This window comes from Bubalus bubalis, chromosome 24, assembly GCF_019923935.1.
Source record: "Bubalus bubalis isolate 160015118507 breed Murrah chromosome 24, NDDB_SH_1, whole genome shotgun sequence".
Classification (NCBI taxonomy): domain Eukaryota; kingdom Metazoa; phylum Chordata; class Mammalia; order Artiodactyla; family Bovidae; genus Bubalus; species Bubalus bubalis.
The window spans coordinates 36,626,940-36,654,399 of NC_059180.1; the positions used below are offsets into that span (position 1 = coordinate 36,626,940).

Genomic DNA, 27,460 nt, shown 5'->3' on the forward strand with positions numbered 1-27,460 from the left:
GCCTTTCCCTTTTCCAGGGGATTTTCCCAACCCAGGGATCAAACCCAGGTCTCCCACATTGCAGGCAGATTCTTTACCAGCTGAGCCACAAGGGAAGCCCAAGAATACTGGAGTGGGTAGCCTACCCCTTCTCAAAAGGATCATCCTGACCCAGGAATCCAAGTGGGGTCTCCTGCAGTGCAGGTGGATTCTTTACCAACTGAGCTATCAGGGATATAGTTAATTGTAATCACTGAAAATCAAGTTTGCAAACAAGATATTGAAATGATTTCTTTGGAAGGAATGATGCTAAAGCTGAAACTCCAGTACTTTGGCCACCTCATACCAAGAGTTGACTCATTGGAAAAGACTCTGATGCTGGGAGGGATTGGGGGCAGGAAGGGAAGGGGACAACAGAGGATGAGATGGCTGGATGGCATCACTGACTCGATGGACATGAGTCTGAGATGGACAGGGAGGCCTGGCGTGCTGCAGTTCATCGGGTCACAAAGAGTCGGACACAACTGAGGGACTTCTCTTCTCTTCTTCTAGTATATACACGGCAATGCCACTTTCTCAAATCATAAGGAGACTATCTTGAATTGAGATGTGCTGTGTGAAACAGAATAGATAATATAAACTATCCCATAAATATTCTGATATTTTATTATATCTTACAATTAAATTATCACATAGGCTAAATAAAATATATTATTCAAATGAACTCCGTCTGCTCCTTTTGGCCTTTTTATTAGGACTGTTGGAGAATGCGGTATTACACGTGCGCCTTGCATTCCATTTCTATTGGGTTAGAGCTGGATTAGAGGCTCAGTATCATTCCCTACTGATGAATCAGTCAAGTAATATGTAAAAATTCTTCCCTAAAATCACAACAGACTATAAAAATAGGCCCTTTAAGTTTACAAGGTAAAAGTCACTGGTAGATATTTTAGAAGCTTTGCTGTCTCTGTTCAGCCTTCCTCTAATATTACTAACCTTTATAACAATGTCAGAAGATAAATAGCTTCCTGTCTTTAAAGTTAGAAAAGAGGGGAAGAAAGATTTCACGGCTCATATGTCTATGGATAAAGTAATTCAACTTGGAGTGGTCCAAATGTGTTCCCTAATCAAAGATATACTTTTAATGAGATTTTATCTTTGATTGAAAATGTAAGGCTGTAATGAACCACTGGGTCATTATTCTGCTTCCAGGCTTAATTTTTATTTAATTCTAACTCCCTGATGTTTTGGATATGGAGCTCTCAATTTATGCTGGATATTAAAAACTTTTTGGGGGATCTTTTCATGTAGGTAGCCTTTTGGGGCAAGAAGTCCATTTTGAACTTACAGTAAAAATAAAGACTTCTAGTCTGCATAGAAACATATCATGAACATCTGTGTCTTTATCTGAATTTACACAGGTGACCAGTCAAGTGTTACAACCGGGCTGTAACTATCATCAAGTGGTTGCGTGTATGCTAAATTGTTTCAGTCGCGTCTGACTCTTTGCGACCCCATGGACTGTATAGCCCACCAGGCTCCTCTGTCCATGGGACTCTCCAGGCAAGAATCCTGGAGTGGTTGCCATTGTCCCCAAACCTTTCTCATCCTGCAAGCCTTCTTCGGGACTCCCAGTAACTGCCCTTCTCACCTCTCGGTCACTGTTTCTCAGGTTGCTGCAGGCTTCTCCCTCCTTTTTTTCCCATCCACCATTTTTCAAGGTGCTGTAAACCCCAATGGGTACCATTTCAGCAAACACAAAGCACATTCATCTGGAACACTACCCTGCTTGAATCTGCAACCAGATCCACGGTGGCCCAATGGATTCAGTCAGCTATCAGATACAGTGTTGTAAAAGCTATCTCATTTTCCAAAAAAAAAAAACAAAAACAAAAACAAGACACCTTCCTGGGGTTGTCTTGGCAACCCATCTCATGCGTTTGGCTCCCTGGTACCATTACAGATGAAACATTCATCACAGACTATGGTGTCTTGTTTTGAGATTATCTTTTTTAAATCTGTGATATTCTAATTCTCAACAGGAATACTGACTGTTTACCATGATCCCCACTGTTACAGCTTTCAGTCATGTGACTGCTGTTAGCAACTACGCACTGAGTGATTCCTATGGGCCAGGCGCTGGAGACTGGCCATTGAGATACATTATGGAGAAGGCCCACCACAACCTTAAGAAGTGGGTACTTTCATTATCATTTTTGTTACAGAAGAGGAATCAGAGATGCATAAAGGTTCAGGGTTATGGCCAAACTCATTCCTAAGTTCCATCCTGCACAGCTTCTAAAGGATCTCTTTCAATCCTTTCATTATTACTTCATTTGTCATGGTACTCCAGGAAATAGAACCAAAAGGATAGGATAGGTTGATAGGTAGGTAGATGGATGGATAGAAAGATAGACAGACAGAGAGACAGACAGACATATGATTTAGATAGACAGGTAGATACTATACATGTGGATATATAAAAGATAAGGAATTTTTCAATTCATCTATGTATCTGAAAAACAGAGAAGCTGATGATGTAAATTCTAGTCTAAGGGCAGTAGAAGAAGAGATGAGATGTCACAGCTCAAACAGCAAGGCAGAAAAAAGAGCCAAATTTCTGCTTCCTCTGCCTTTTGTCCTACTCAGGCCCTCAATGGATTGGGTGATGTTCACTCATGCTGGAGGGAGCAATCGAACAGTAATTTACTGAGTGCAGACTCAAATGCTAATCTCATCTGGCAACACCTTCTAGACGTACCCAGGAATAATGTTTAATCTGGGCATTCATGGCTAGTCAAGCTGCCACACAAAGTTAACCATCACAGTGGTTTACTTTCTAATTATTAGATCGTAAACTATGAATATGAAAACAAATATTTTTTCTCATGCAAACTTTATACGTAATCAGAAACACATACCACCTTACATCTATTATGGTTCCAGGGGTCTCTGATACAAGCATATTCACCCTTTTTAGTGACCACAGAACATTCTACTATGTTCTATATGCAATAGAATAAGCCATCACCTTAGGATCGGACCTTTAGGATGTTGCCAATCTTCAGACGTTGCAAATAAAAGAACGGTGATGGTTTTTGTTTCTACTAAGTTGGCATAATTCACAGGAGTCAGATTGAGTCTGAGGAATAATTATCTGCACGCTTCTCCACAGGTCCGTGTCCTGTGACATTTAAATGATTTCCATCAAACTATAGCACAACTGGTGAAGAATATGGGAGTCAATTTCACTGCAACCCAATGGGGGAAGGGGTAAAATTCTTATTCTATGTTATGTGACTAAACTAGTACATAGATGAGGGTTTCACAGTGGCTATATGCATTTTCATGCAGCTATCAAGGACACGTGTTTACCATATGTTTGATTCCACTTATAATTTCTTTTGTGTGAATTTTTGTTAGTTCCTTAATGATCACTCACAGCTTTCGCCATTTCCCCACGAAAACACTCCAGTCATCAGGGCAACATTAATATTTGTCAGTTTATGAACTGATACACTGGATCAACAGAAAAACTCAGTCCATATAGATCAAACTACAAATTATATTCTTTCCTTATTGCAAGTTAGGCTGCTATTTTAAGGGGATGCAAAGATGCACTGGAAGTTTTCAATGACTCCTTGGACTTGATTCTCTGTGGACCATGGAAACGAGTGGTTTCACTGGATCAGGTGACTAAGAAGAGCTGCCAGTCTCTTTGGCTGAGTTAGAGTCTGCAAACCCAGCTCATGACAAGGATCTGCTTCGGATATTTGCTTCCTTAAACTAAAGCCAGAATGTCTTGAGTTTGAGACCTGTTCTGCTCTCAAGGATCTGTCAGCCAATCCACCCAGAAAACCTTTAGGTTACAAAGAAAATAGGGGGGCTTCCCTGGTGGCTCAGTGGTAAAGAATCCACCTGCCAATGCAGGAGACATGGGTTTGGTCCCTGGTACCAGAAGATCTCACATGGTGCCAGGCGACTAAGCCAGAGCACCACAACGACTGAGCCGGGCTCTAGAGCCTGTGCTCCACAACAAGAGACGTCCCTGCAATGAGAAGCCTGCACGCCCAAACTAGAGAGTGGTCCCCACTTGCCTCAACTAGAAAAAAGCCCATGAAGCAATGGAAACCCAGCTCAGCCAAAGTAAACAAATACATAAAATTATTTTTAAAAAGAAAGAAAATAGGAAAAACCTCTTGCCGACCTGCAGCTTCCGATAGCTTTTAGTTTGCAATGGCTACAATAAAAGATGATGCGTTCATGATGACTTCAACAAATTCTAAGTGAAGGACAGGGAAGCCTTGCGTGCTGCAGTTCACGGGGTCTCAAAGAGTCAGACATGACTTAGTGACTGAACAGCAACAGCAAACCTATAATCAGGACACACACACAAAAAGCTTTAGTAACCTACAAGAACTCCACATAAAACAGGCACTGGACTGTGTGTGTCGATGAGTGTTCACACACGTGTATGCATGTTTTAGCCGCCCCCGTCTTTGAATTCTGTTGCTATTACATCAAGTACCATTAAAAATTATTGCAGCCCTCTCGAGGCTGAGATGGATGGCATAATCCCCGGGTTTTCTGACCTTGATGAACATGAAGAAAATTTCAGCTGAACTGTGCAAAAGTGCTGGGACAATATAAATCATGTTGAGACAGGGCGTGCTTTCTATCTCAAGCATGAAGTCGCCCAATCACACATCACAAAGTGAGATGATAAAACAAACCAACTGAAGAGAAAGAAATTAACTAACGTTCACTCCACTCATCACAAAAAAAGCTGATGGCCATTTTTTTTTAAGACGAGATGACAGAACTATCCTAGAACACCAGCTCTGCACTTAATTGTTTCCTAAATGCATTTTAATTCAGAACTTAAAGGAAGAAGTATTGCTAAAAATTACACCGAAGAACAGACTTGCTTCTTTTAAGTAAATGACAAATAATAATAGCTTTCATTAACAGTATTAAAATGTAAGCAATTCAGCCCAATTAATACAGAATTGCAAAGAGATGACAAATGTCATTAGTGCTAAATCACACTTGTAAAATCAAGGGATCAAAAACGTAACCCTGCCCATCTGAGAGTGAAGTCAGGTAAATTACCACCAAAATGTTCAATAGAGTAGGTTTCTCAAGGGCCAAGAAAAGTGTGGTTACACATGTCTGATAGAAAGCTCTTATAAAAATTAATTTCTGCTATGATTACCAAAGGGGAAAGATGGGGGGAAGGGTAATTAGGGAGTTTGGGATGGACACGTACACACTACTGTATTTAAAATGGATAACCCACAAGGATTACTGTACAGCACTCAGAACTCTGCACAACATTATGTGACAATCTGGATGGCAGGGGAGTTTAGGGGATTCAGGGATACATGTGTATGCATGGCTGAGTCCCCTTGTTATCCACCTGAATCTATCACAACATAGTTAATCAGCTATGTTCCAATATAAAATGTGTGCATGCTAAGTCGCTTCAGTCATGCCCCACTCTGTGCAACCCCATGGACCCCACCAGGCTCCTCTATCCATGGGACTCTCCAGGCAAGAATACTAGAGTGGGTAGCCATCCCCTTCTCCAGGGGATCTTCCCAACCCAGGGATCGAACCTGGGTCTCAAACATTGCAGGCAGATTCTTTACTGTCTGAGCCACCAGGGAAGCCCAATATAAACTAAGAAGTTTAAAATTATTTTTAAAAGAAAGCTGTTATATGCTGAATTGTTTTTAAGCCATGTACTACCTATAAAAATGTTTGCACCTCCATGGACTGCAAGTCTATAAGATAAAAAGAGAGACAGGCATGCTCAAAAACAAGGCCAAGTAGTGAAAGGCATAAAAGTATGAGGCTCCTGTGTTCTCTTCATCTTTGGGCTTAAATACAGAGCAATGCTGTATGTTTCATTCATCAGCTGCCACATTCCCCACCAAGCACCGTCTCCTCCCGGCACACGTGACATGCTGTAACTCCTACTCTTTCACCTTTGGCAGGCATCGCTAATCAATCATGCACTCTATCTGGTAGAACCTACAACCTGGACTCCTCCTCATTAACAGCGTTCTACGCAGCCATTGTCGATCGAACTGAGTTGACACCAGAGGTTAAATAAGTTTCCAATCATTGGCTGTGCACCTTTCACTGTGCTTTCCAGCCCTTCTCTAAGCACGTTCACCCAGATTGATAAGTCCCTACAGGATACAGAAAACCCACTGGGGAGCTGGTATCCAGTTGAAGCTTTGTCATTAGCTTGGCTATTTATTTACCTGGTCCTAGATGAAACTTGTCTGATCCTACCAGAGATCTAGAAGGCTGAGACACGGATTAAAGGAAGAGTAGGAGGAAAGCAAATCTAAGAATACAACAATAAGATGTGGCACATCTATACAATGGAATATTACTCAGCCATAAAAAGGAGTGAAACTGTGCCATTTGCAGAGACATGCAGGGACATAGAGACTGTCATACAGAATACAGTTAAGTCAGAAAAACAAGTATCATATGTTCATGCATATATGTGGAATCTAGAAAAATGGTACTGATGAGCCTTTCTGCAGAGCAGGAAGAGAGACCCAGACATGAAGAATGGGCATGTGGACATCGGGGTGGACTTGGAGGTTGGAACTCACATTTACACACTACTGTTGTGGTGTACACTCAGTCGTGTCTGACTCTCTGAGACCCCATGGACTGTAGCTGGCCAGACTCCTCTGTCCATGAGATTCTCCAGGCAAGAATACTGGAGTGGGCTGCCATGTCCTTCTCCAGGGGGTCTCCCTGACCCAGAGATAGAACCTGTGTCTCCTGTGAGTCCTGCATTATCAGGCGGGTTCTTTACCACCAAGCCACCTGAGAAGCCCTCATATTACACTACCATGGCTAAAATCGAGAGCTAGTAGGAACCTGCTGTACATCCCGGAGAGCTCAGCTTAGTATTCTGTGATGACCTAGAGAGGCGGGATGGCGGGGGAGGGAGGCCTAAGAAGCAGAGCTTCTTATATGTATACTTAGAGCTGATTCATTGCTGTACCACACTGTAAACCAACTATACCCCAATTTAAAAAAAGTGCAAAAGAAGGCCAACTTGCTTTCATTGAATTCTGCATCCAGCCAGGATGCTAAGTCCTCTAAGCATAGTAACTCACTGATTTCCACCACCAACCCAGAAAGAAGTTTCTCATATCCTCTTGGTTTAGCTGAGAACTTGAGCATCTGAGAGGTTAGATAAGCAGGAAGTGGCCAAACTGGGGTTCAAACCCAGCCCGTTGAGAATCCCAAGTGAAAGCTCTCAGCCCCTGCATTATACCCGCAATTCTTCAGACAAACTTCCGAAGCCAGAAGGTACATATCAGATAAACAGCTGGTCCATGTCTCCAGCTTTTCACAGCGCTGTGTTACTTCTCAGCCCGGAACACTCCTGAGAGGTATGCCCAGCACCACCCATCCTCTGTCATTCAGGTTCCCAGCCCATCAGAGGCTGGTTTAACTCCTCACCACATCCATTTGAGAAGCTCTTCCCATTTTTGCATGCCTCTCCCCCTCCACCACCACCTTCAAATTTTCCTGAAATATATGAAAGAGGAAAGTATGACTAACATCTCATTTTCAAAGTTGAGTAAAAGAGAAAGCATCAGTTAACCTGCAGATAGAATCTAAGAGGCGGGCACAGAGGCCCCTCCTGGAGTTGAGAAGCTCTTGTAGACAAAAATAACTCTCAGCCATGCGGGGAAGTGAGGCGCTGACTGGTACCACAAGTGTTCTGATCACTGAAGAGCAGACCCATTGAGGACCTCGAGAGGAGACCACAGGATGAGTTATTAGGGGGAATTAAACGCAGGGGTGCACTCTGTGATGTAGTTGGCGTTGGCCTGGGCTATTTCTGTTCCACTGAGCGCGCTGTAACAATAATTCTCATAACCAGAGCTCCATTTATGTGTGAGATAGGCACTGAGCCTGCAATGTGTTCAAGGTCTGCCTTTTTCTTTTTTAATTTAATTTTTTTTATTTTTTTGTTTTCTCTCCTGTACAGCAGCCCTAGAAGAAGCAGCATAGCCTCATGGTTAAGAACCCAAGGCAGACCACCTGGATTTGAATTCCATCCTACACTGTCTCCCTAGGTGATCTCTGGTGCATTAGTCACCTCCCCATTCCCTCAGTTTTCTTGTCTGTAAAATGGGGGCAGTATCCTAAAGGATCTTTATAAGGACCCAATCATATTAATAAAAGGCACAAAAAGCCGTGTCTGGCATATACAGATAATCGTTGCAACTGCTGCCTGTGAGCTAGTTGCAACGATTATCCATCTTCTCTTCTGGGGAGGAAGAAGAAGTCCAGGTTTCCTTTAGGAACTTCTCTCTACATTCGGTCCACGTAGGTCATTCCGAGGGGGCCCATCCGACTTCTGGTTGAGGGTGAGAGACATGGACAAGGAGAGGACCATTCTCTACAGCTCTGGGACTTGGTGCTGGTGCGTGCTAAGTCGCTTCAGGCATGTCTGCCTCTGTGTGACCCCCATGGACTGTAGCCCACCAGGCTCCTCTGTCCCTGGGATTCTCCAGGCAAGAATACTGGAGTGGGTTGCCATGCCCTTCTCCAGGGGATCTTCCCAACCCAGGGATTGAACCCAGATCTCCCACATTGCAAGGAAATTCTTTATCATCTGAGCCACCGGGGAAGCCCTAGTCTGCTCTACCCCAATACACTAAGGGACTGGTGTGAAGCCAATAAGCATTTCTCAGGGGCTGTACTGACAGTATTGGAAAAGAAGCTCTTTCTTTCCGTGGTAATCTCACTTGACGTTTAGACCCCAGGACGAGTAATACCAGAAGAGAGCCCAATTTGACTGTCAGAGGACCCAATGACTATCTTTTCTTTCTCTTTAAGCTGGTTCAACTTGATTTTCTATTATGCGATGGAAGATGTCCTGATTAATATTATTATATTAAATTAATATTGTTCTCATTATTGAGTCCTCAGTAATAATCCATACATAGCATGCATGATCTATCCCCATTTTCCCAAGGGTGTAGCTGTGGATGAGAAAGCTATGATAACTTTTCTGAGATCTCGCAACTAGCAAAGAGCAGAATCAGGATCTATTTGATTCCAAAACTCTTTTGTACTTTACAACATCATTTTTTTTTAATTCATAAAGGAAAAAAGATCGATCTCTTTACTGCTATAGTTTATTCATTTACCATGAACTTTTTACACTTGATCTTAGTTCCTGGTGGCTCAGACAGTAAAGAATCTGCCTGAAATTCAAGAGACACGGGTTTGATCCTTGGGTCAGGAAGATGCCCTGGAAAAGGGAAAGGCTACCCACTCCAGTGTTCTTGCCTGGAGGATCCCATGGACTGAGGAGCCTGGCGGGCTACAGACCATGGGGTCACAAAGAGTTGGACATGGATGAACGATTAACATTTAACCAAAAGGCCAAGAAGCAATACCAGAAATCTTTTACAAAGTACAATCATAATTTCTATTTGACACTCTTCTGTTTATCATATAAAAGATGATAGAAACCACTGCCCTCAAATCTGAGGATTCCAATAGAAGATCTGAAATGCAAAGTGCTCAAAATCATGGCATTAAACTAATAGAAGAACATGTGCCTTGTTCTTTCTGCAAAAATCCCCTCCATGACACCATTTTCTTCTTATTTATCATTCCACTTTCCCCAGCTTTCCTCCATTTTAAAATTGTCACGCAGCAAAATTTGGTGCATGACATATTTTGGTGTGCAGCTACTTGGATTTTAACACATACATAGATTCGTTTAATCACCAGAAAATCAGAATTCAAAGCAGTTCTATCACCTAGAAAACTCCTCTGTTACACTTTTGCAGTCACTACAACATCGTCTTTTGAAGTAAATTATGTAGAAGTGAATAAAAATGCAAACGCTCTCTTGGCAGCCACCCCCGTCCACCATTTTTGGAGGAGGCTCTTCTCCGAAGTTCATTTCCATTCTCTCCTCTGTGAGGTTCTGAACACACAACTGAAGACACGGAGGTTGATCATCCCTTCTCTTGGCTGGTGCCCAAGTTTAAGTAAAACTGATGTTGGTCAGCTCCACATCTAACTCAACCGTTGTTTCCAGCAGAGAGCAAGAACAACGCAGGGTTAACTTGTAGTGGGCACACCAAGTGTCATCCAGATCTTGGCCGCAAATCCGTGCTGAGCACAGGAGCCGAGTCCGTGACCGTGAGTTATGCTGACCCCTGTTAGCATGCCTGCCCTGAAGGGCACCATTCTTTGGCGGGAGATGGTGGGGACAGGAGTGAGCACCAAGCTCAGCCAAACCAACCATAGCTGGCTAGTGGGTGCAAACTTGTTTGGAAAGAGAGCCTCGCCCAAGAGGAATAAGAGCTCATAATCTGAAGAAGACTCCAAGTCTTGAGTATGCTGCATGAGATGAAGGAGGTGGCACAGGAGAAAGGCCAAGCCACAGAGGTCAAGTCTTCACTGGTGTCAGAGGACACAGCCCTACTCCTTGGCCAGAGACCAGTGCGGCCAGGGCTGACCAGCAGAGGTCTCAGCAGTCACGCATATGCTATAAGCAAGGAGACCCCACGGGGCCATGACACTGTCGCTCTGCATCTGATCCTTTCACACCATCAGATCGCCTTCCAGATACAATAGACATCATTCTCGGATAAAGGACAAACATCCCCATGTGTCTAAGGCTTCCAGTGCCTGGTCTGTGGTTGTTTTCCAGCCCCCTCTCAAGCCACAGACCTCTATCCACTTCTCAAGACTTGCCACACTTCTTCCTACAAAATTCCATCTTTGGACCCCACCCAGGAGTCTCTCTCTACCTTTTGTCCCTCTTCAATTGCAACTCAAATTATAAATCCCTGGGGATGCTTTAATGTTCATTTCCACAGCTTTGGGGCATCCTGGAGTATCTTCCTATGTAATGCATACACACCATCAGCCTTCAACAAAGGATGTTTGGAGCAGAAAAGAAATCCAATCTCCAGACACATTCCGTGAGTCTCGCCAAGTGGCGCTTACTGTAGCAGGCTTTGCTCCTCTCTGCCTTGAGGATCTCATTTCCGTCTTTAATGAGAAACTCTTCCATGACTGCTTCTCATTCTGGGAGAGCCCCTCTGGGTAAGGAGCCTGCCTTTCCCTCTGTCTTTGTTCTGCCTGTCAGAGCCCAGAGGACTAATCCCCTCCCACCCCCACAGCAAGATAGCAATGCTAAAAGAAAACCAACCCTGGTGACTCTTCTGTGTTCATTTTCAACCTCACTGGCATCTAAGCCTCTGAAATCCAGGAGATTAATTTATTGTCCATGTTGATCAACTCCCTTACTCCTCATGGCAGCCAGTAGCATATAGAGACTTCAGCTGAGCAGACTCTGACATGTTCCTGGGTGAAGCCATCCATGACCCGTGGTTCAAAATCACCAAAACACGTGGGTAGGGTTGATAAACTCTCTCACAAATCCAGACCATTCTCTTCATCTCCTATGTGGCTCTAGCAGTTCAGACTCGTGCCCTTCTGTCTTCACTCTAGCCTGGACCCCCCAATTCCATTCTTGCCCATTTCTGGTCAGCGTTGCAGGCAAGTAGAGTTTGAAACATCCCCAATGCAAACCCAAACTTCTTCCTCGATTGCAAACCCACCATTAGAAAACAGTGGGTTTTCTAAACTCTTGATTTGTAATCCATACGCACACTTTTCCTATATGCATCTGATTGTCATTAAATGAACTCAATCACTGTATCCTTAACAGATTAAAGAATACTTTTAAAAACTGTAAGTAGATTGTTATAAAAAATAGCTTACTGACATAAAAGGACAGAGCAGGATCCTTTGTCAGAGAAAGAATGTAACCCTCATTCAAAGTAAAACAATGTTACTAAATTATAGCTAAACAGTATCAACCGAATTGCTTGTCAAGGGTTACTGGTCTCCTGGTTAAAACAGTAGAATAGAAAATGTGCTGGGGCTTTGTGTTTGTTACAGAAACAAACAAAACAAACAAGACTCCAAACTCTGTCTCCTTGATGTAAACCCAAGGTCTGAGAAATAACTGACTCTCCTTTACTAAGTGATCGGGTCTGCAGACCCCACCATCCATCATCTGAAATCTGAATGTCACACTCCTGCGATGCTGGACCTCAGGAAACATGGTCTTCCTTTTAATGGGTTTTTGTTTCTGTTTCTTAGGAGTGGGGGGGCAACTGCACCCCACAGCATGTGGGATCTTAGTTTCCCAACCAGGGATTGAACCCATTAGCTGTTGTCAGTATCTGGCAATACTTAAGGATGCCTGATCCAGATTAAGTATTGAAACAGGAAATGTTCTAAACTCCCAGCACTCACCATGGCACCAGAGCATCACCAGTCACACAGCACAGCTTCACTCGAACCCAATCTGAAAGTCGCCTCAACTTTGAAAACCTCTCAAACTTCTCCCATACAATTTTGTATCAGATGGCAAACTGTTTAGCCGCACCAGGCCAGGCGGTAAGTGAGGAGAGAAAGCCCGGCCGGTGTTTATATCCTTTGACAAATGGGCTCTCATCTTCTCCTGACAGTTTCTCCTCCTGACTGATCCATCAGCTTCTGTTCTCATCACCTGGACCTCGGTCCTCATAATAGTATTGAAATTCAGATGGATTTTACACCACAAATAAAAATGAACTTAAATGCCTCTGTTTCCCACAAGCAATGCGGGTCATGTAAAGTCAAATGCAGAAGGTTTTACAAGCCCGGGCAGCCACCCGGAGGAATGGGTTACCTGGCATTGCCTTGGATAAACCTGCATTAGCTCTGTGACCCTGGCCTGTGGGAGGAGACCTTTTGAGCTCTGCTTCCCACTTAGAGAAAAAAAAAAAAAAAAAAAAAAAAAGCTACCGGCCTTTCAGATCTGCCTGTGACATCCTCTGGGTGATTTTTAGGAAACATCCAGGAAACCATCCAAGTGCGGGGCCCAGACTCAGGGGTGCTGCTCATGGCTGGGCTTGAAAGCAAACGGGAAGCGGAAAATGAAATCACACTCCGGTACACACCATGAATCCCTCCATAAACAAGTGGGCATGCTTCTCCAAGAGACAATTAGCTCACCGTCTGCTGATGGAAAAGAGGCGGCTAGGATACAGAGAAACTGAGAAATGGAGAGCAAAAAAAACAAAGATTCTCTCCTTCTGTCAACAGCCTCAGATGGAGTCCAGACTGTGCAGACCGGGAAGAGTGGTGTTATGGCTCTTCATTAAGATGAGGGCTCTCTCCACCTCTTGAAACTCACTGTTTATCTCCCATCATTCTATCTGGTCTAGGATTCAATGGGAAAATGACTGATCTCAAAGGAAATAGCCCTACCGAGTGGAAGAGAGTGGGAAGAGGCGTGAAACAGGAGGAGCTCGATGGGGAGGGACCCTATTGTGTGCACGCCTGCTCAGTTGCTCAGTCATGTCCAACTCTCTGTGACCCCATGGACTGCAGCCCGCCAGGCTCCTCTGTCCGTGGGGATTCTCCAGGCAAGAACACTGGAGTGGGTTGGCATGCCCTCCTCCAAGGGATAGTCCCAACCCAGGGATTGAACCCACGTCTCCTGCATTACCAGGTAGATTTGTTACCACTGAGCCACCTGGAGAGCCCCCAGGACCCTACTAGACCCCACTGAAAGCTTGAGATCTTCTGTTTTCTAAATTCTTCTGTCGAGAAGATCCTCAACAATATGTCAGACGAAAACACAGATGGAAGCACACAAATATATCCCTGTATACAGAATATAGGGAGGAGAGGCAGCCAAGGAGGAAGGGAGGTGAAAGAGAAGGGAGAAACGAGAGAAAAGGAAGCAATTCCTGGAAGCCATCTAGCCCAATGGGTATCACGTTAAGCTTTCTTAACTAAAGGCAATCGAGCTTTAAGGAAAACACTGCTAGGTCTCCTCCAGAGCTCTCAGCATTTCGTAAAAATCCACCCGGGGCCAAGGGGCTGCCTCTTCAGAGGCCAACTGACTTATTATTTTGGCACCTCTGTCATCTCCTGTCACTTCAATTCCACTTTATCGAATTACTGATTTTGCCAGAAGCATTCGGAATGGATAGAAGGGGATATGCAGGCGTGTGTGGGTGCGCACGCACACACACACACACACACACACACACACGCACACGCACACACACTCATGCAGGAGAGAGTGTCATCACTTCAATGGTGCAATTTCATAATTACAGGTCAGGGTGACAGAGTACCCAAACAGCATCCTAGACACAGTATCCTAGACGCCGGGGTGGCTTTCTGCCTCCATGACCTCATGCCCCATCTCTGGCTGAGGGATAGGACTGACGGCGCTTCTCTCTGGAGGGTGGGGACACTGAAACTCCAGTACTTTGCCCTCCAGACACGAGGCTTCATTTGAAGTGCCCGACTCAACCCAACTGTCTGTGACAAAGCACGGAAGCTTAAGTGTGTGTGTATGAGTCTGTTACTCTTCTTTGAAAACAGCTAAAGTTATGCACAGAATGATTGCCTCTGACTTCTTCCCACCAGTCATCACTTGAGAGCGCCCATGGATGTGGGGGAACACTATCGTCATGAAACATGAGCCAAAGGGGGTTTGGGTGGTAGAGTGGAGTGTGCAACCAGCTTACACTGCCCAGAGAATATCCTCTTTGTTCACTTATCTTGCTGGTAACGGAAGTGATGTTGTTTCAACAGCATCAGTCCTTCTGGAATCTGGACTCCAACACGGCTGGCAAAGAAAGTAAAACAAAACAAACAAACCAAAAAAACTAGACAGAAACATGTTTATGAATTCCACGAACATCCAAGGGAAGGGCTTCCCTGGTGGTCCAGCGGTTTAAGAATCCACCCGCCAATGCAAGGGACACAGGTTCAATCCCTGGTCCAAGAAGATTCCACATGCTTCCAGGCAACTAAGCCCGTGCCCCTCAACTACGGAGTCTGCACTCCAGAGCCCCTGCTCCACGACCAGAGAAGCCACTGCAGTGAGAAGCCTGCGCACCGCACAGGACGGTAGCCCCCACTGGCCACAACCAGAGAAAGCCCAGGCGCAGCAGTGAAGACCCAGTCCAGTCGAAATAAACAACTAAATAAATAAATCCCAAGGAAGCGATCCTGAACTTCAGAAGCAGGCAGGGAACACGCTCTCGTGTGGTGAGCAGAGTCCCTGGGAACAGATTAAAAAAAAAAAAAAAAAAAAAAGATGGGGAACACCTCTTCCACCTCAATTCCATTTGCCCAACTCACAACATGCAGCAGGCAGATACACTGGTTTGTCAACATGTAGCGAATGCCAATATGAATTGTAACACCTTTGCCTGCAAACTAGACAAGACATGACTGGAACTCGGCTCGGATCATCAGGCTCAAATTTAAGCTATGGTATCATCACTCCCTTCAAAGTATGGAGATTAGCCCTCCTTAAGACAATGCATGGCACCTACCTTCTATTTAAAAGCAAATTTTGTTTTGAGAAGTCCTCACTACCCTATTAATCAGCAGATGACTGAGCTAGCACAAAATCAGGGCTGAAAACCTCTGCTTGAAATAATAACTGCCTTCAACAATAATGGTACAGTCGCAGAGAGAAACATCTTTCAAAGTTGCAGAATGGTATCAAACGTAGCCAGGAGATATGGACCCTCAATCCAGTTATTTGACCTTTTTGTTTGTTTGTTTGTTTTAATCCAAGGCATTAAAGGTAAAATTTGATCTGCTTGCACACGCTTCTCCACAGAAACTTCTGTGAACTCTTGTCAATAAAGGGAGACCGAAGATATTAAAGGAAAGAACAATTGTCTAGTGGCCGCCTGTCCTGAGTGGGTCCACACAGTGTAACAGGAAGATAAATGGGGGGAAAACTCTAAGATACAAAGCAAATGACCTCCCTTTCCTGTACGCCCCCACGAAACATCACGAGAATGAGTTTATACGGTAGAAAGTCACTGTTCATGTGACTATGTCATGACAGGAATCAGTACAGGCTCTTTTTCAAGCCAAAATGTATAGATCAGATATATATATATATATATAAATATAAATCAGTTATATTTATTTTCAGGGCACACCCTAAAAAGCCCAAGAGCATACATTCTTCTGTTACATATGCAATGTCCTATAATTCTATATCATATATGGCATATTACACATTAATAATCAACCAAACTATTCAACTAAAATGTGACATGAGTTAAGGATAAACAGCTATTTTCCTGAAAAGAAGCAGATAACTAAAACAAAAATCAACACAATCTTCTATCTTCAGTGAAGTCGTCAGATCCAACTCAGATTGTAAAGAAAAAAAAAAAAAAGAACCAACAACAGACATTTTAAAACGTGATTGGCTTTAAGTGTCTAAAAACCAAGCATGTGAATCATCTTTGCAAGCCGTCTTCCAGCAAGGCATACCTTCAACACTTGGGTTTAAATCACAGAAATCTTGTTTTGTTTGAAACCAAAAGGATGAAAAATATAGACTTACCTTTCTGTCCTCTATTTCCACACAAGTATTGCAGTCTGCTTTGATATCCTGAGAGGAGGAGAAAAGAAAGGGAGAGAGGACAGGAGTCAGACTTATGGTCAGAAAACGTTCAGTGGTGTCGTTGAAATGCCCTTTAAAATAATAAAAAGCTCATGCTCCTGATGGTTGTTTCTCGAGCCACTGCCCTTTATAGCGCTTTTTAGAAGTATATGCCCTGCTGTTTGCATTAGAGACATATGGATGCCATAGCGAAGCTTTATTGCATGCAGATGTGGGGTGAAGGCAAAGCTATGGATCAGAAATCACAGCAGAGAGTAATGGATGGCTCATAAAATGATGTGCCCACCTCAGACACCTTCCCTTATATCAGCAGAGATTGCCCTTACTGGGAATTAATGTCTCTTGCCCATTCCAGATTTGGGACAGTCAAATCTAGCTTTCTTCAACTCAAAGTTATCACTGTCTGTTTTTAACCCTCCTTCCATGCATCCATCTGTCCAGTCATCCATCCATCCAACTGGTCCATCATCTGTCATCCATCCATCCATCCACTGTCCATTCATCCATCCATTATCCATCCATCATCCATCCATCATGTATCCATCCACAATCCATCATCCATCCATCCATCTAAATATCATCCTTCTATTCATCCATAGGAGAAGGCAATGGCACCCCACTCCAGTACTGTTGCCTGGAAAATCCCATGGATGGAGGAGCCTGGTGGGCTGCAGTCCATGGGGTTGTGAAGAGTCAGACACGACTGAGTGACTTCACTTTCACTTTTCATTTTCATGCATTGGAAAGGAAATGGCAACCCACTCCAGTGTTCTTGCCTGGAGAATCCCAGGGAAGGGGGAGCCTGATAGGCTGCCATCTATGGGGTCGCACAGAGCCAGACACGACTGAAGCGACTTAGCATAGCATAGCATAGCATATTCATCCATATTCGTCACATACCTACTTCTTATGCATTTTTCTTGTTGCTTTGGAATGTAAAGATGAAAAAACATGGTTTCAACACTCAAGGAACTCCCAAGTTACACAAAGCGACACATACACACACAAGCAATTGTGATATTCATTTACTCATTCAAAAGATATATATTCAGCACCTATTTCTTGCCAAGTCTTGCTCTAGGCATGGAAGACCTAACATATAAAACACAGGAAGGTTCTGCCCTAGTGATGTTCATGTTTTGCTGGAAAAGACAGAAAACAAAAAAGAAACATCTATAATGTTTGATATTTAGAAGAGGAAACATTCCATGAAGAGAAATAAAGCAGGGAGAAGGGGATGGAGTTCGATCCCTCAGTCAGGAAGATCATTGCAAGAGGAAATGGCAACCCACTCCAGTACTCTTGGCCTGGAAAATCCCATGGACAGAGGAGCCTGGTGGGCTAGTCTTTGGGGTCACAAAGAGTCAGACACAACTTAGTAACTGAGCATGTAGGGAGTGGGAAATGCTGAGGAAGACTTTAAATTTGAAGAGAGCTGGCAACTGAGTAAAGGCTTGAAGGCAGCTCAGAGATGAGCTATGCTTGTGGCCATCTGGGAAAGAGTATCTCAGAAGAGGAGAGAACATCAGAAGAGGAGAGAACAGGTGCAAAGGCCCTGAGGGGGCGATGGGGCGGATAAGACAAGCGGTGGGAGGTCTCTGTGGCTGGAGGGAAGCCTGTTAGGGAAATAGTGGGAGGGGCATCAGTGAGCAACCACCCAGAGTTACTTTTATTCTTATTGTGAGGGCTTCCCAGATGGCGCTAGTGGTAAGTAACCAACCAGCCAATGCAGCAGATATAGGAGATGTTGGTTTGATCCTTGGGTTGGGAAGATCCCCTGGAGGAGGGCATGGCAACCCACTCCAGTATTCTTGCCTAGAGAATCCCATGGACAGAGGAGCCTGGTGGGCTGCAGTCCATAGGGTGGCAAAGAGTTGGACACGACTGAGCGACTGGCACACTTGTGTCTTATTTCGCTCAGCATCATGCCTTCACCCATGCAGTAGTATGTCTCAGGAATTCTTTCCTCTTTGAGGCTGGATTGTATTCCACTATAAGGAGAGACCACATTTTATCTATCCACTCATCCCCTGGGTAGTCACTGGGTCATCTCCACATTCTGGTTATCATGAATAATGCTGCTATGAACATGGGTGCACACACATCTGTTCAAGTCCCTGCTTTCAGTCCTTTTGTGTATACATCCAAAAGCTGAACTGCTGACTTACACGCTAATTTCAGGGGTAAGTCTTTGAGGAGCCTCCCTATGTTCTCCACAGCGGCTGAAACATTGTACTCTCCCGCAGGCAATGAGCAAGGTTCCAGTCTCTCCACGTCCTTGCCCAGGGCTCATCATTTCCACTCAGAAGGTGTGAAGAGAGAACAGGTATTAGCTGCTTTTTAATTTATTTATTTTTATGGTTGACTATGCCGGGTCTTCGTCGCTGCAGGCAGGCTTTTCTCTGGTTGTGGCCAGAAGGGGCTTCTCCCTTGTTGCTGTGTGTGGCCTTCTCCCCGTGGTGGCTTCCCTTGCTGCAGAGACAAGGCTCCAGATGGACAGGTTTCAGCAGTCATGGCTCACGGGCTTAGTTGCTCTGCATTATGTGGGACCTTCCCAGACCAGGGATTGAACCAGTGTCCCCTGCGGTGCAAGGCAGACTCCCAACCACTGGACCAGCAGAGAAGCCTTTAGCGGACTTCTGTTTAAATAGAAGAGACAGTCTGGGGCCAAAAATGCAAGTGGGGAGACAAGTGTGGGGGCTACTGTGGGAATTCAGGTGGAAGATGATGGTGATGGCAAGGGAGTGGTGGGCAGGGGAGGCAGGGAGTCACGGTCAGAGTGTGGACAGATCAACAGGCGTCCTCAAAGACTGGCTGTGGGAGGCAAGGAAAAGATGGGATCAAGGACTATTCCAAGGTTTCCGGTCTGAGGATGCTAGTAACGGAGGTGCGGGAGGGGCACTAAGGGTGGGGCAGGAAGGTGAAGTCATCTGCAAACAACAGCACTTGTGTTGAACATCAGTGAAGTCCACAGCCCTGTTTATCCTCTCCCTTTTGGGTTGGGATGTTCTGCTGATGTGTCACGAGGACACTGTGGATGCAAGTGCAAGGCTATCACCATAGTGATGGATCCAGCACAGCAAAGGCTAGGTCCACGTGAATCAAGAGTGGAACCAGAGCAGACAATGTCGCAGGGAGAAGACTTTGTTTTCTTTGTAACAGACTGTTTTGCTACCAGCAAAGTGGGATAGAACCTGTGAGCAGTGAAGGCATGTCCCTTTGGTGCCAGGAACTGTGTGGGGTGTTTTTCACACCTGCCTCTAAATGTCCCCAAACGAAACAAGGTTAGGATTACTCAGTGTTTTTTTTTGTTTTTTGTTTTGTTTTTGTTTTTTTTTTTAACTATAGTTGATGTATATTATATTAGTTTCAGATGTACAGCATGGTGATTCAGTGATTCTTCTTTTTAAAGATCATATTTCATTAAAAAACTATAGTAAGATAATGGATATAATTCCCTGGGCTATACAATATATCCTTGGTGCTTATGTATTATATACATATACTTCTTAATCCCATGTGTCTGATCTGTCCCTCTGCTTTCCTTCTTCCCTTTGGTAATCATTGGTTTGTTTTCTGTATCTGTGAGTCTGTTTTCCATACACATTCATTTGTATTGTTTTTCTTGTTGTTGTTGTTCAGTCACACAGTCGTGTCCAACTCCTTGAGACCCCAAGGACTGCAGCATGCCAGGCTTCCATTTCCTTCACCATCTCCTGGAGTTTTCTCAAACTCATGTCCACTGACTCAGTGATGCCATCCAACCATCTCATCCTCCATCGTCCCCTTCTCCTGCTGCCTTCAATCTTTCCCGGCATCAGGGTCTTTTCCAATGAGTCAGTTCTTCCCATCAGGTGGCCAAAGAATTGGAGCTTCAGCTTCAGCTTCAGCATCAGTCCTTCCAGTGAATATTCAGGACTGATTTCCTTTAGGATGGACTAGTTGGATCTCCTTGCAGTCCAAGGGACTCTCAAGAGTCTTCTCCAACACCACAGTTCAAAAGCATCAATTCTTCAGCGCTCAGCTTTCTTTATGGTCCAACTCTCACACCCATTCATGACTACTGGAAAAACCATAGCTTTGACCAGATGGACCTTTGTTGGCAAAGTAATGTCTCTGCTTTTTAATATACTGTCTAGGTTGGTCATAACTTTTCTTCCAAGGAGCAAGTGTCTTTTAATTTCATGGCTACAGTCACCATCTGCAGTGATTTTGGAGCCCCCCAAAATAAAGTCTCTCACTGTTTCCATTGTTTCCCCCATCTATTGCCATGAAGTAATGGGACCAGATGCCATGATCTTAGTTTTTTGAATGTTGAGTTGTAAGCCAACTTTTTCATTCTCCTGTTTCACTTTCATCAAGAGGCTCTTAAGTTCTTCACTTTCTGCCATAAGGGTGGTATTATCTGTGTATCTGAGGTTATTAATATTTCTCCCAGAAATCTTGACTCCAGCTTGTGCCTCATCCAGTCCAGCATTTCACATTAAATGTGAAATGTACCCTTCATATAAGTTAAATAAGCAGGGTGACAATACACAGTCTTGATATACTCCTTTCCCAATTTGGAACCAGTCTGTTGTTCCATGTCCAGTTCTAACTGTTGCTTCTTGACCTGCATACACATTTCTCAGGAGGTAGGTCAGGTGGTCTGCTATTTTTGTCTCTTGAAGAATTTTCCAGTGATGATGGAAAATTCTGGTGATCCACACAGTCAAAGAATTTGGCATAGTCAATAAAGTAGAAGGAGATGTTTTTCTGGAACTCTCTCGCTTTTTCGATGATTCAGTGGATGTTAGCAATTTGATCTCTGGTTCCTCTGCCTTTTCTAAATCTAGCTTGAACATCTGGAAGTTCATGGTTCATGTACTGTTGATGCCTGGATTGGAGAATTTTGAGAATAACTTTGCTAGCATATGCTGCTACTGCTAAGTCGCTTCAGTCGTGTCTGACTCTGTGCAACCCCATAGATGGCAGCCCACCAGGCTCTGCCATCCCCGGGATTCCCCAGGCAAGAACACTGGAGTGGGTTGCCATTGAGATGAGTGCAATTGTGCGGTAGTTTGAACATTCCTTGGCATTGCCTTTCTTTGGGATTGGAATGAAAACTGACCTTTTCCAGTACTGTAGCCAAATTTGCTGGCATATTGAGTGCAGCATTTTAACAGCATCATCTTTTAGGATTTGAAATAACTCAGCTGGAATTCCATCACCTCCACTAGCTTTGTCCATAGTGATGCTTCCTAAGGCCCACTTGACTTCACATTCCAGGATGTCTGACTCTAGGTGAGTGATCACACCATTGTGGTTATCTGGTTCAAGAAGATCTTGTTTGTACAGTTCTTCTGTGTATTCTTACTACCTCTTCTTTATAGCTTCAGCTTCTGTTATGTCCATACCATTTCTGTCCTTTATTGCTGCAAATGACATTATCTTTTTCTTTTTATGGCTGAGTAGTATTCCATTGTATTATATACATTGTATTATATTATATACACATATTATATACATTGTACATTATATACATTATATTACACACACACACACACACACACACACACACACACATACTTACACAGAGATCCTGAATCAGAACCCACATTTTAAAAAGTGTTGTGGACAGAATGGTTATATCTCCCAAATGCATGGTTTGAAGCCCTTGAACCCCAAGTTGGCTGTCTTTAGAGATGGGCCTTTAAAAACATAATTAAGGTTCAATGAAGTTGTAAGGATGGGGTCCTGATTTAATAGGATTAGTGCCCTTATAAGAAGAGACACTCAAGCTTCAATACTTTGGCCCCTGGATGTGAAGAGCTGACTCACTGGAAAAGACCCTGATGCTGGGAAAGATTGAGAATAGGAGGAGAAGGGGGTGGCAGAGGATGAGATGGTTAGATGGCATCACTGATTCAATGGACGTGAGTTTGAGAAAACTCCAGGAGATAGCGAAGGACAGGGTAGCCTGGCCTGCTGCAGTCCATGGGGTCACAAAGAGTCGGACATGACTTAACAACTGAACACCGACAAGAAGAGGCACTGGAGGGAAGATATCAGAGAGCTTCTCTGATCTCTCTGCACTCATGAACCAAGAAGAGGCCACACATGGACATAGTGAGAAGGTATCATCTGCTTGCCAGGAAGAGAGTGCCCACCAGAACTTGACTATACTGACACCCTGCTCTGGAACCTTCAGCCTCCAGACCTTCAGCAAAATAAATTCCAGTTGTTTAACCACCAGTCAGATTAAGATAGTGAGATACACCGGATGATCTGAGAAGCACAGTCAGAGGACATGGAGTCACGCTTTTCCCACTCAGACTCCTAATTTAACAGCTGAGGTCTCCGACTGACCTTGCAGGCAGAGGAGTGCCCTGCTTCCCACTGAGAATTCTCTTTGAAGTCATCCTCTAAGGCCGTGGCCCCAACCATTTTTGCACCAGGAACAGGTTTCACGGAAGACAGTGTTTCCAGGGATGGGGGGTGAGGAAGAATGTTTTCAGGATGATTCAAGGGTATTGCATTCATTTCTGTTATTATGACATCAGCTGCAACTCAGATCACCAGGCATTACATACTGGAGGTTAGGACCCTACTCTAAGGAACATGAAGAGAAAGTAGAGATTAGTTTGATATGGGAGAGATGAAAGTGTAGATTGTTTAAACCTCGGAGATATCATCTCAAAAACAGGCAGGCAAAAGCAGTTCCCTGCCTGTTTGATGCCATTCTGACCAGGGGAAGCTCACATTTTCTTTTCTTCTTCAAATGAAAATATGATGAGTTTGCAAGGATGGATCCATATCCGATTTTGATTTACCCACACAGAAATGGCAGGTGTTAATCAACTAAGGAACAAAATCAATAAACCCAAGACAGGGTTTTTTTTTTTAAATCTGCCACCAAGGACCCATGCCAGGGACAGATAAAAGCCATCTGGCAAGATCCAAGCTCTTGCCATTTCCCGAAGATTATTCAATTTATTCTTGTCAGGATTAATTTACTTAAGCCCACGCTGGAATTTTTATTTAGATGATACTGTTGGTTTGTCATCTGCTGCAGAACATCGCGGGAGGCACCCCAGGGGACATGCACTTGCTTCTGAACAATGTTGGACTCAAATTGGAAAAATGTCACTTTGGTGGGAACAAATTATGGTTCAGATTGCTCGGCGGAGAGTGGGTGTCTGAAGACTACGGGCTTCAACCTGACCTTTTCCAAGCTGGAGGAGTTGAGGAAGTACTTTGTTTGATGGCTTCGCTTGGGGGAACAGATCAAGTGCTCAAGTGTTAAGTATGAATCTGTAGCCCTAGACTCATCACCAATCATCAATTTCCCTAGAGGAGTCAGCCATGCTTCTTGTGGTACCTGGGAAACCCTGAACAGTGTTGAACTGCCAAAGTAGATGGAAACCCACATTTGCTATGGAATCATGAAGCTTGGATCCATATCACTGGGCTCCCCCAGCAGTGACTCAGTTCTCTGCTTGTAAAATAAAGGTAATAATAACAGCTGTCTCCCTTGTTGTGAGGCATATCAGCCATGGTCTCAGCCGACGGTAAGCCATCAGGACCCGTTAGCTATCGTCAGTGGCCTTTGCTGAACGTCTTTGGGAGACCTGGTTCTGAGTGGAGTCCCTGAGAACTTCAAAAACAGTTCTATTTTTAAAGTTTTCTCTCCAGGGGCTTCTGAGTTCCTCTGGCTTTCAGACATCAAAGCGCGAGCGTGTCTGTTCTTTTCAGAAGCTGTTTCATCTCCCGAGAGATATTTCTTTTCTTCTGCATTTCTCGTGCCAGTTCTTTCTGACGATTTTTGTAGGTCAGGGTTATTTCTGTCTGCCGTGCAGGAGCACCATAGTCCTGCATCGCGGATCAGCATCATGCAGGGCTCCAAAGACCCTGGAAGGCAAAGGTCTCGGCGAGTAGGTGGAGAGACACCCTGGCCAGGGAGATTCTGGAGGCCTCAGGAGACTTAGAAGCTAGGAGCCTGTAGGGGGCTCCCCAGGCGGCGTCAGTGGTAAAGAACCCGCCTGCCAATGCAGGAGACATAAGATGAGAGTTCAATCCCTAGGTCAGGAAGATTGGGGCATGGCAACCCACTCCAGTGTCCTTGCCTGGAGAATCCCATGGACAGAGGAGTCTAAACAACAACAATCCTGGGGATCACTTTCACTCTCAAGAGCTGTTACGCCCAGGGTCCCTTGTGTTTTCAGAGTCCAGCTCCTGGAACTGTCCTAAAAATGGATGATTTCAGTTATTAATACTGGAAGGGCAATGGAAAGAAAAGAGCAGGGCCCTTATATCTTACGTAAGAGCTGTTGTCCTCTAGCTGCTAGGCCGTAACTGACTCTCTTTGCGACCCCATAGACTGCAGCCCCGCCAGGCTCCTCTGTCCATGGGACTCTCCAGGCAGGAACACTGGAGCGGTTTGCCATTTCCTTCTCCAGGAGATCCTGCCCCAGGGATCAAATCCACATCTCTTACATTTCCTGCATTGGCAGGTGGTTTCTTTACCAATGAGCCACCTGGGAAGCCCATGTAAGGGTTAAGTAAGGCTAATATATCATTGACACACCATAGTTCTCCTGGACTTGGATACAAAGTCCCAGAGTTTTCAAGGGAAATACCTGCAGCTCAAGTCATCTCTTGGGAGCTGGGGGAAACACAGCCAAAGACTCAGCTGACAAGTCCAAACAGGGCTTATGATCAACTGCTCTTACGAATGGAAGAAATCCAAGTGTTTTGTTCTTTCTTTTCAAACAGAAAATAAATGCTATGGTCAGACAGTTTAGAACACCGAGAAGCAATGCGTTACATCATTGTAGTCCAAAAAAGAATTCAAAAGTGCATTTAAAATTCTGAATCAACATTGCGGGAGGAGGAGGGGCGATAATTTTCCTTCTACCTTCCTAGGATCTTGGCTGAAACTCCTGGTAACAAAGACAGATGACGAGAGGAAAAGAAACACAGTGAGTCCCCTACAGATGAGTGAACTTTCAAAGACGGGAACACGCGTGCTCATGACCAGTCACGTGAGGTGGTTCACGTGTTCGGTGTATGTTGTCACGTGTGTGCATCCTCCCCCAGCAGTTGTGTCTTTGTGTACTTTAGTGCCTTGTACTGTATAGAGCACAGTAGTATGTGATCTTTATTTCCAGCCCAGGATGTCCAGAAGCAGTTGTACAAGCAGCAGAGATGGAGCTGGTACTGTGAGCAAGCGCCAAGAGTCAGAGGCCCAGAGAAACGACTGAGAGCAACAAGGAGGAGGAGGAACTGCAGACCCGGACGAGGGTCAGGATGCAGGAAACGGTACTGGCTTTTTCTTTATTTGAGCGGGCACTGTTAGGGCTTGCGGCTCATGATCTGAAAAGGGAAGGGTGCACGAAGACTGCGGCGGCCATCCAGAACGCAACCCAGTGCTACTGTGTCATCTACGGGGAGAAAAAAAGCCCCGCTGCCCAGACCTCACCGAATTGTTTTCTTCAAGGGGGTAGATGGAGTTGAACCCAGCGAGGAACCGGAAGCCATGCCACCCACGTCAGGCTTGAGTGAAACCGCAGCTCGCCCTCCGTCCGGTGTTGCTGATGGTCCTTCCGCTCCAGCGTCTCGCAGCCCCTCTCCTCCCACCTCCTCCTGGCCTGTTCACTCCACGCCGGCCCCTGTATGCCAGCCGCTGTACTGGACTATGCTGCAGCTCAAGAGCCTATACTGTTTTCTTTATTATTATTATTTTTAAACGTAGCATTTATGTGACAGCTATTCACTACTCTAAACTATTATGGTTCTACAAAGCTGGCTGTCAGTTGGGCACCTAGGCTAACTTGGTTGGACTTAGGGACAAATTGGACTTCTGAACGCACTCTGGGGATGGAACTTGTTCGCATGTGGAGGACTTCCTAGAAGGCTTTTTTCCTGTTTGCCTCCTGCACACGGGGGAGAGACCCAGGAAAAGTAACTGCCAGAAGTGGCCCATCCACCCCCTGAAGGACTGTCTTCAGCCAAAGATAAAAGGCCTTAGGGTTGGGATGGTGGTTATCAGGGAAGCGCAGTAAACAAGGGCGTGGCTGTGATGGAGACCTAAGCTCTTGCCTTCTCCCCGACAAGGGTTTCTAGAGACTTAAGAGTCATCCTTCCCTATGGAGATGGATATACCTTTACAAATGGAGATTCCCCCCCCCCCCCCCCCCCCGGAAATACAGATCTCCCTCTCAAAAAGCCAGCTTCTACACTGTTTTCAGAGATACTCCAGTATCTGCAGCCTCTCAAAAATAACCATCCCCCAATAAGCCTCCAACACTTTGGCCACCTGATGCGAAGAGCTGACTCACTGGAAAAGACCCTGATGCTGGGAAAGATTGAAGGCAGGGGGAGAAGGGGGCTCCAGAGGATGAGATGGTTGGATGGCATCACCAACTCAGTGGACACGAATTTGAGCAAACTCTGGGAGATAGTGAAGGACAGGGAAGCCTGGTATGCTGCAGTCCATAGGGCCGCAAATAGTCATACATGACTTAGCAACTGAACAACAGCAACAATAATCCTTCTGGCAAGGAAGCAAATTTGGGCATGGTATAGTCTCTTCCCTTTTAATTATAAATGGTTTCCTTCCAAATAGCATTTTTTTCCCAGGAGCTTGGACATGCGCTGTTCTGAACAATTATTTCTAGTTTAAAAGAAGCCAACCAGTTATGAGTTTAGCATCTAGCATTTAGAACATTATTGGTGATTTATTGCAACCTGAGTCTTTAATTGTTTTGACCTCCACAAAGACTCAGACTTTGAAAATAACTATAAGTGATAAGGACCACTGGCTCAATGTTTCCATTTTGCAGAAGAGGAAAAAAAACAGTATCAGAGAGAGAGAGGGTGGGGAATTGGCTTTGATGATTTGAGATAAGAGGGGTTGAAATCCATCTGGTCTACCAGTTTTGTATTTTAGACTTTCCTCAATAACAT

At 44.6% G+C, this 27,460-nt stretch overlaps 1 protein-coding gene across 23 annotated transcripts in view; it reads right to left on the reverse strand.

Moving 5' to 3' along the window:
- The window catches only part of RBFOX1 (RNA binding fox-1 homolog 1), a 1,703,141-nt gene that overhangs the window by 1,058,398 nt on the left and 617,283 nt on the right, over positions 1-27,460 (reverse strand). For all 23 annotated transcript variants that reach the window (XM_044936027.2, XM_044936024.2, XM_044936025.2 and 20 more), the window contains one exon: positions 16,454-16,501. Coding sequence is in view for 20 of the 23 variants with exons in the window: in XM_044936024.2 (XP_044791959.1) it covers positions 16,454-16,501 (48 nt within the window). In the remaining 3 variants the exon portion in view is untranslated. The remainder of the gene's footprint in view (positions 1-16,453; positions 16,502-27,460) is intronic.